Below are 10209 nucleotides of genomic sequence, written 5' to 3'. Positions count from 1 at the left end.
TGTTTCATAATCTGATCAAACAACTCGACTAGACTGGGAAAATGCATGTCTAATTCAACAATGTTAATTCATTAAAGAGCGGCATGCGGCTCGAGAGCCGCAGTTTGGCCACCCCTGGCTTAGACTATGTTTTTGTCATTATTCAGTAAATTTATTGTTTGAATTTATTTTTATTTTACTTTAAACAAAAGGAAATCTATGAATAAAGGTGAAAAACCCCAAGGGGCCAAAAAACCCTAGCGTAGGGTAAAATCCCTACAAGTGGCAGCCTTGCCTCGACGTGATATCGCTTTAGACTTGAGAAAAGAGAGTGTGACAATGACAAAAGAATTGTCATAAATTTTGGTTTCCTTAACCAACTTCAGTTTTTGCCAAAACTCTTGTTACCAATATCAGCAATGGCTTCTAGTGCCTGTTCTGAGTATGGCAATGCTGACCATTCTCCCTGCAATTGATTAAGTGTGATCAGTGCTGGAAATTTTAAAGCCAGTTGAATGACGGAAGAGATCGTTCTGCTTTTTTGACGCTTCAGTTTTTGAGTCTAAGACTAAACTATGGGAAAACCCTGTTTAAATGTTAATTCTGTCTGCAAAGTTTCACAAGAAATGTACATCAGAGCAAAAACGTTCATGATTTCCGAAAGGATCCTAAAGTGCCCTCCAAAAACATCTGGAGTTCTTCGTAATGACTTGGATGGGCGGCATTAAGGAGCAATACATCCTGACATTTGCGACTTCGATGGTTTTGTTGGACTTTTACGTAATTGTAGACCAAAGGCCGCGATGACTGGTTGCATGTTTAGATAGATAGTGAAAATATTTACAATGGACTTGTTTACTGAAAACAGTAACATAACTTTCAACAAGAAATATTGAAAAGCTGATAGCGAAAAAAATTGCGAGGTGTCTCACTTTAAATTTGCTTTTACCTCCGCTATCCCACACTCCAACAGATTATCCTGAGATGAACCGGTTTTGTTGATTGCGAAAAACATTTTCGGCAAAAATCTTTTCCCGATGTAATAGTCCTTATCCGGATAATCCCCAATGTAATAACCGTCCGAATATAACGCGGGCAGATATGCGACCAATAAAACCGCTCTTCCTTGTGTACAGCACATTGAAATAAGACAGTCTATTCAATTACTCAGAAAAATAATAAATTAATAAAATATTGTGCGCAAATATTTATTACCATAAAGTATTTAACCAAATTGCTTAAGATCGTTTTCTATTTTGTTCATAAACTTCAAACATAAACAAATTGCCGAGTTGCTGGCAAGTAGGTTAAGTCAATGAAACACCTGTTTCGCGCTCTATCAAACTTACACTTCACTGTGGCAGAGAAAATGCTTCCTGCAAAGGATCTTTTGAATATGTTGGGCTGTGAATGAGTGTGTGCTGTCCGGTAATGGAAACTAACATGCATCTCTTTTTGCCTGGGCAGCAAAGTGGGCACTACCCTTATGCTTTGGAACAATTGGGGTCTTGGAAAACTGGTCAGAAAGCGATGGAATTTAAAATCGGAGATTTGCATTCTCCATCAGTTAATCCTATTAACGTTACATAGAACTGGAATTGATACAACAGTTTGAGTAAGCGACTGTTCTTCGAATCAGTCGAATCCGGTTTGTGAGAATTGATTGCATTTGGCTTTAAGGCGTCTATATCGAGACATTAGTGAAATGGAAGTACTGTACGATACCAAAGAAGATGGACTAATATTGATCGTGACGCTTCTCATGTCATTCTATGTTCGACGGTTTTTAAAATATTTGCGGCCGCCCTGCCCAATCAAATGCACTCTACTGAATTGTGGAAGAATTTTAAACGTGTTTTTCACCTCCTGCAAAAACCATTTCATCACTATTTTGAGCCTGACTATTTCAATAAAAAACCGAGTGCATTGGGCAAGTGAATTAGACTTGACGGGGAAAAAACTATATGTGCGTTTTTGGAATCAGTGACACAAAGTTGGGTGAAGATTTGCTATCTTCCAACAATTACACATTTTGAAAGCAGCCAAAAAATGATTTTCTTGTAATGTGCATTTGGCTGCTGATAAAGTCTTTGCAAAATTTAGACATATTTTGCTTTAACACTAGAACGGCCGGAAATCAAGTTTACCTCCAACAGCCGGTGGTGTCGAAAACGACACCATCCTAAAAACTGTACTTTTTGATTAAATTTAGTGAAAAACTCAAAACTAAATACTTTCGTAATGAATTTATGATGTGTTTTGCTTGTTCAGTTGAAACAAAAACTAACATAGCTAAAGCAATTCGATCTTTTATGACGTTGCACAGAATTGTAAGGAACGAAAAAAAACTACAATTGTGACGCAGGACACGTTTTTCTAATTTTAAGGTTGTACTGTATGTAACGATTACTGATACACAACAAAAAGCACAATTACTGCTGGATTAGTACAATAGAGTAAATTTCTTGTTCAACAGTTATTATACAAGTTAAATATATCAGAATTGCTTTCAATCTAAATGCAATTTAAAACTCTCCTCAAACTAGAAATATCCCTTAAAAGTTGTTTTTATTCTAATTGTCAAATTTGTTATCTTAGAGTTTAGACCATCACATATAATGTAAACAAGAATGTGATTTGATTCGGGATTCGATAAGTTTTCCGACGCCTGGTCTTTTTCGACCCACTGTTGCGTTTTTTTCTTTTCTTACATTACACTTGTGAGTCAAAAATACGTTAAAATTTGATTCATTGGTAATATCTTATTATGATATACTTGGTCCAAGTCAACAATGGTCCTACTGCAACGTCGATTTGGAGCTGTCTGTGAAATTTTTTTTATGTAGATTTAAACCCATTAATTTTAAAGAAATTTGTCAAAATCAGTTCATTTTTAACATTTAATTCTCGAACAGTCAATTTCTCCACAAAGCAGAAGAAAATTCAAAGCAAATGAGCATTATGGATGTAGATGAAAACAATAAGCACAAGAACAAGCACAGACTTCCCGCACACAGTCATGCAAGAAGCGTTGGTTCGGGCGGTAGTAACAATAGGCCGGGTGAATTCCAAACAATGATAGTGGTGGTCCTGGGTCAAGTTGATCCCCTTGCAGGAATAGGTGCTTTCCCCTTTTTTAAGCAGGCAAATTCCGGGTACATTGACTCGGTAAAAAGATGTCTCGCGGCAGGGTCTGACCGGACCGGCTATAAAAAATATTGCAGTAAGAGGATACGACGTCATTAATGTCAAAATAAAATGATAACATGAGCTGTTTCTAGCAAATAATAATATCTTAAAATCTGGAACATTCTCCTAAAACTACCTGGGTCAAATCCCTTGCAGTCTTCGTGCGAAATTCTTGAAAAGGAAACTCGCGTCCTGATTAAACACATGAAAATGTTAGTATGAGAACGCAATGTCACCGAATGGTGGAGTGCGATATTCTACGTATGACATTTGACATAACAAAGTGATTTTTTACCGAATGTAGGTTACACAGCCTGTTAAAGATCTGCGATTAGGTTAGGAGTGGGTAATTTTACCTAGGTACACAAGAAAATGTGCTAGACTTTGTATGATATAGCCTATTTTTGATAGTTTGAGCAGTAACTGCAAAGGCGACAATTTCATTGATAGCAGTGTTGTGAAACAAGCGTAAATCTTACGTCACCTGTTGTTGTGGAGCATACAAACTACTTCCGTCGTTCGTCTCGGCTGGTAGCACCTTCCCGTGATATTGTAGCGGATCGACTTTTTCAGAACGCAAGTTTTCTGTGACGTAACATTAAAGACATCTAATAAAAGAAGTGTAACTACCTGAATAGAATAGGTTTATCAGCACAATTCTAAGTTACACACTCGTACGCCACGCTCTATGGAACATGGACAGAGATGCAGCAGGGAATTCCCCCAAAATAGTCTACCTCAGTGACGTCGTCAAACTCGTCAGATCGGCGAAAGGTTTCAAGAGTTTTTTCATCCAGTTTGTCTTGAGCGACCGTGGCAAGAAGTCCGGCAATAAATATAAAGAAAAGAAACGCAGTTTTTTGGTCTTTTAACTGGCTTGTCATTGCGCTTATTTCATGGAAAATTACCCGAAGCCCTGTGCAAAAGTCAGCAATTACCTTCTCATTATTTCAACGCCACCTAACTTTGTCCGTTTGCCGAAATGTAATTTAAGTTAAATTTGCTTTCGACATAACATACTGCTCTAATTAATAATTATTAAGCTGTTGAAATGCTAATTCTAAACTTGCTTACTCTGATTTGACCACAACTGCACCACTCAGTAGTAGGCAACTGGCGTTCGTTGGACGTAAGTTGACTATAAGATGGGTTCTGTGTGGGAATCACTCCCTGGTTATCATGCTACTGTGATAAAATGCCGGACCACCAAGGTTTCTAATCCGTCAAAAACATGAGCGTAAAGTAGAAAGTCAGGGTTAAGCGCTTTACGCTCATTCACCGTTAATCAACACCTCATCAAAATGTCTGGCTATCTTACATGCGATTGTATAGTTTTTTTGGTTATCATAGGACAAATTTGATCGACATATGAATACTGTACAGTCGTGGCCACCGTGCTTGAATTGTCGTTTCTGTTCTTATTGCGTAACAAATTAAACTTATTGAATCATTTATGTGCGAGTTTATTCTAATCACTTTCCAACTGCCTATTTTTATACCTTGTTTTTTTAGTTATTTTGAAGTTTTTAAAAACCCACTAGAATGGGTTAAGAATTGTTACTTTCCGATGTTTATAGCATGCTGAAATCGTGATTTTTCGCAACGAAGGTTATTCCGAACGATTATTTATTTAGTGAAAAAATGCGATTGCAGTTCGCAGAAATACTTTCTAGGAAGCTTAAAAATCTGGTCGACCACAAAAACACCCTAAAAGTTGCCCAGATCCTAAAAGTTGCCCAGATCATACACTCTGTTTGCATTAAACTTTACAAGCCAGCTAGCTATGGTGTATGAATGTATGATATTATATGAGCTACAGACGTCAAACGAGGAACGAAAAGTCGGTTCTTCAGTCCGTGATTTTAGTTTAAAACCTGTACCAGCGTAAGTTAACACAGCACATGGAGACTACACGTGTGCTGCCCTTTGCTATAACAGACAGTTTAACAGAGGCGGCAGACATTGTTTATCTGGAACATGATTCGACGAACAATTAATGCATCACACAAACTCTGAAACATTTCCCAAATTAGACCGCACTAAAGCTGAGGTAAAACCAATTATACACTGACTTTTCCGAACACTCTGTGTCAAACTCTTGTGATGTATGTAGAGAAACGCTCGTTATTTGTAATATTCTCGTGTATTATGTTGTAAGTTGACGGAAACAGTCGTCGTGTCGGCCACCCGGACGAAGCATGCTAGATAGAATAATCGGTCATAACATAGTTTACTCCTCTGCGCAGCAGAATTTGCCACAACCATTTGTACAAAGTTGAGCGGAAATGGCGGTGTTTAAGCCTCACACATGCAGGCCAGTAAAAGTCCGCCGGGAACAAAAATAAGCGTCGTTCACACTTTGCTCGATGAATTTACACCATGCAGCAATGGGATATCGCAATTGGCCTTTCGTAGTTAAGGCAAAGTAAAATTCCCAAGTAAGGTTTCAAGACGATATATGTTGGGTGTGTTTTAATTTGTTTCCGTACGGGACGAATTGGTGTTGCAAATGCTGACACACACACGAGATCTGGTGCGAATTTTTTTATTAAGTGTTTTGATTCGATGTACCAAGAAAAAGTTGAATGTATGTAAGTAATGTAGTTGAATGTACCAAGAAAAGTCGAATGACGTTGTCAAATGTTTCACGGGCTTGGCTGTATCAAGTGCGAACCGTCACCAAAAAGGTTGAAAGGCACTATCTTACTGGTACAGTGGTGGTTCTTTCTTGCTGAGTTTAGAACAAAAATATCCTGCCGGAAAAACAACTTCAGGGTCATGAACTAGGGTTAACTTTTGCCAAAGGACGAACCGCCTGGTTTCTAATCATCGTAGCCTGTATTAACTATTACATGTTCAAATTGTCTTCTGCTAGATAATTTACTTCAATCCAAGATCCAATTGCAAAATCATTTTCTATTCCTGCTTTTGACTGAACAAACTTATCTGAGCCAATAAAAAACGAAATATAAGGTATAGCCAATTTAAAGAAATAAGCATCTCTGGTGTTGAGAATTTTTCAAATTTTTGTTACAGTTTCGATAAAAAAAATGCTACGAAGCAGATTAGGCCGCTACGACATCGATGAAAAAAGTAAAATCATTTTATTGAATGTTTAGTTGGTTGTTATTAGTTGACGTTAGTGGGCGCTGAGCTGCCATAGTCACGTTGACAACCAAGCTACATGTCGTTAATTCCATTCCCACGTCTGGCTGCCATACAGGTAGCATATCATTATTAAAGGCAAGTCTGATGTCAGTTCTGCAGCAACCAACTATTTTAATGCAGTTGAAAGCAATCAGAAGAAAAAGAAATTTAAAAGGCCAAATTGCCTTAGTCTTCGATCAGAATTAGAAATGCCAATGAATGAAATTTATAACCAAGCTCGTGGGTATTGAAGGGCACCGAGAAAGTGCAATTGACATTACATGTAGAAACAGAGCAAGTGAACTTGAACTCTACGAGAAAGTTAAGGAAAATGCTGCAATCAGCAGCGTGAAATTATACGAAACGACAAGGCATGTGTAGCGATCGGATGGGTGTAGTATCCAAAGAAAAAAATGTATTTTTCAAAGGTAAAAATTATAACATTGTGTTACTACAGAAAACACATAGCTTTGTCAGTATCGAAAAATTGTGGCAAACTCGAGAGGGGGTAGGTATATTGTTTTCGAAAAATATCTCCAACACATGTAGCAAAATTGCGTCAGGCGTGCCTAAATTGCGTCTTGCGTCTTGCGTCTTGCGTCTTGCGTCTTGCGTCTTGCGTCTTGCGTCTTGCGTCTTGCGTCTTGCGTCTTGCGTCTTGCGTCTTGCGTCTTGCGTCTTGCGTCTTGCGTCTTGCGTCTTGCGTCTTGCGTCTTGCGTCTTGCGTCTTGCGTCTTGGATTGCGTCAAACAAAAATGCAAAATTCAAACAAAATTTCGTCTTGGAACGTGCCTAATTTTAAAAGTAAACCTGGTCGAAATAGTTATTACGCTGGCAAATGCAGCCCATAAAGACAAACCTGAATTTTACAAAGACTTTTTGCTCTATAAAGCGGATTTTCCCTGAGTAATTCGGTAAAAGGTAGAGATTTCAATCTTGTAAACTAATCGAAAACTTAGACAAAGATGGTGGTGGTCACCCCTCCAATCGTCAAGCGCAGAGATGTGTATTGAGCGACGGAAAATCTCTCAGTTTTTGCGACGTTTTCAACAATAAACACCCCACGTTGAAGAGATACACCCGTATACTGCAACAAGACTAGATTTTTGTTAGATTAGCTAACATCGCATAGTTACATTATTTATTTATCAATATGGATCCCGTGCCAAGGGGAAAGGTTACTGGAAATTTAATAACTCATTTTTGCAAGATAATTCATACTTACAATATGTGGAAAATGAAATAAGTAAAGTTTGTTATTCGAGGCGCGTCAATCCAAAATGGTCGGCCCGGTGCTTGCCGACCACTGCGGTAGAACATAGGATGACGTTTGAAGGATAAGGGTCATGGAAAATCGGCCGCTAGGTGACGTTAAAGCGTTCTACAAACACGACAACAACACGTTAACAATTAACATACGAAAAAGTAAAAAAAATAAATATAAATAAATAATAAAACAATAAAAAAAACACCGGTGTCAACTATAAGCAAGGTCCAGAAAAACTGGGTAGATTCACGCCCGAACAACTTTGAAACGAATTATATTGCGCAACAATTGAAAGAAGAAAGCTTCGCTCTTTTCAAATAAAACTTACCTTGAAGGCAATAGCTACAAATCAGGCGCTTTTCGCCTTTGGAATATCTGAGACTGAGCTATGCGTGTTCTGCGACAGAAATGTTGAAACTATACTACGTGTATTTAAACATTGCACACAAATTCCTTTATTCTGGCAAAATGTTTTAAATCGGTTGGCTGAGCGCTTGAGATGGCCACACATTCTTCAAGTAAACAATCTACTCTTTGGGTATTTCTGAGTTAAGTTGTAAACTGTTTCCTTCTTATTGCCCGACTTAGAAATTGTAAAGCCAAATATTTAAAATGTAAACTTTGTGTAAAGATGTTAAACTGATGGTGAATTGTATTGAAAAATCTGAAAGAATAAAAACAATTTAGATTAGGCAAGATGAAAGATCACCAGGACAAGTGAGATGCCCGCCCACCTTGCCCGGAGTTTAGATGACGTCGGTGCTGATTACCAATTTACCTTTCCATTTTGTACGTATTTTTTCTTTGTGCCTCTGTGTATGATGGTAATAACGAAATATATACTGTATACATATATTGTTGCTAATTGCTGATGGACAAAATTCTTCTTCTCAATAATCAGGACGGTATTTATTGCATTTGCCGTAACAAACTTAATAGTTTAAGCTTAAACTTATGTAATCAAAGCAAGACTTTGTAACACGATCGCTAAATAGAGCAAACAAAAAAATTTTTGCTATTTTAACTCTTTTGTACTTGCAGGATCTTTCAAAATGATTGATTCTTGAAGTCAAGTTACTTAATTTGTAAGACTCGAATGACGTCTAGTGTTTTGGGAAAAGTAACTCGAGTAGAGTTGAACCTGATGTTATCTGAAACCGAATGAATACAAGTAATGAAAAACGGAAAGTTCCCTTTTTGTCAGCTAAACTTTTTGCACGTTTTACAAAAATTGCATCACTGGTATTTAGTATATATGCGCTTGTACAAAAGATCACTCTATTTTAGATTACATTGCATGGTTCTTAGATATATAGAGAAAATTGCCCAGAAACAAATGCGTTGAGACAGAACCAAATAAAATATGTTTACTTCTTTGCTAAAACGTCAAAAACATGAACCAGAACAGACGTTGATCAAGTCAAATCGTATAATTTTTTTCGTGCAATTTTGTTGGAAACAAATGAAACAAAATCTGGTCGTTTGAAAAATGCGTTTCGACTTGTTGTAGATGCATATTTTTGACTAATTTGTCACTCAGGTAAACTTCGGGTGGACCATTTTCAATTTCCCATCAATTTCTTCCTTGATCAATAAACAAAAATATAAGCTGCACAGTTATAAGAGAATTTCCGTAATTAATGTCGCGACCGCGAATATCCCAATTGATTAATCTTTTTACCTTTCAGCTTTTATCAGTTTTGTGTTTCATGCGCCAAATGTTTCATAAAAACAAAATAAAATAACTTTAAGTATAATACCAGGCTTCACCTTTGTCGGAAGAATCTCACTGAACAAACAAAAGCGAAAAACTAGTTCGTCAGCGATCGCCCTCTCCTTCTTAAATTTGTCGTGGAGCTAAATAGGTTAGAATTGGTATGAATATGCTAAGGTATCACGCGTACTGTTTGTTTCATGGATGGTTGAAGTATTGGTTTTCGTCTTTAGTAGTAGAGATGTTTTCGAATAGAAATTTTGCGCACATGTTTATCTCAAAATTAGAGAGATTGTTGTTGTCTTTGATTAATTCAAGAGTAGATGTTAATGTTTAGGATAAAAAGCTTCCAACGGTCCCTAGATGCCTTATCAGTGCTTTTTTGATAAAGACGTTAGTGTAATGATTAACTAATTGCTGTTATTCGATAAGTATTAAGCGTAAGTGCCTTAATCCTGGCGCCGGAATTATCCAACTAAACATTTTTGGCAATTTTTCAATTTTATTCAATACTGTTGCCCGAACTATAGACGAAAGTCTCAAAATTATCGACAAACTTAGGAATTTATGACAAATTTCTATTTTTAATCTTTTATCTCCTGTGTGATGAGATTGTTCCGGTGTAGGTATATTTATGTATCTCTTGATCAAAGTTTTGTTAAAACATATTTGCTTTGCCTGTTGCTTTTATACAGCTTTTAAGGCGAGTTATGAGTGAATATCTCCATCGGTTTTGAGAACTCACTGCATGGCCTGTCTTTTGCGATTCAACTGGAAAAGAAAAAAGGGCCCTTGTTGCTTCGTCAGGCGCGAGTTCATTATGTCAACGTGGTTAGTCAGAGTGATAGGACAAAGTAACAGCCAAGGTGTGATACATGGCTTGAAAAGACGCCCTGTAAGCAGCGTTTACTGA

The 10209-nt window shown here is 37.3% G+C and overlaps 1 protein-coding gene across 1 annotated transcript; it reads right to left on the bottom strand.

Moving 5' to 3' along the window:
* Positions 1–2903: 2903 nt before the first annotated feature.
* On the bottom strand, positions 2904–4075 carry LOC143465769 (uncharacterized). Its single transcript, XM_076964238.1, has 4 exons — positions 3906–4075; positions 3653–3753; positions 3305–3360; positions 2904–3185 (listed from the first exon to the last, which is right to left on the bottom strand). Exons 1-4 carry the CDS (start codon positions 4050–4052, stop codon positions 2923–2925), a joined length of 567 nt encoding a protein of 188 aa, XP_076820353.1. The 5' UTR covers positions 4053–4075; the 3' UTR covers positions 2904–2922.
* Positions 4076–10209: the final 6134 nt, after the last annotated feature.

Source organism: Clavelina lepadiformis, chromosome 7 (genome assembly GCF_947623445.1).
Source record: "Clavelina lepadiformis chromosome 7, kaClaLepa1.1, whole genome shotgun sequence".
NCBI classification, from domain to species: Eukaryota; Metazoa; Chordata; class Ascidiacea; order Aplousobranchia; family Clavelinidae; genus Clavelina; species Clavelina lepadiformis.
The sequence above is the reverse complement of the archived record's forward strand: the minus strand, read 5'-3'. Positions and strand labels throughout refer to the sequence as shown.

Bases quoted from the DNA above. Each gene is read 5' to 3' on its own strand.
- LOC143465769 (XM_076964238.1), bottom strand. From the start codon at position 4,052: ATGACAAGCCAGTTAAAAGACCAAAAAACTGCGTTTCTTTTCTTTATA. The intron at 3,754-3,905 runs GTAGACTATTTT...GTTACGTCACAG, and splicing joins AGTTTGACGACGTCACTGAG to AAAACTTGCGTTCTGAAAAA. The intron at 3,186-3,304 runs GTAGTTTTAGGA...TATTTTTTATAG, and splicing joins CTGCAAGGGATTTGACCCAG to CCGGTCCGGTCAGACCCTGC.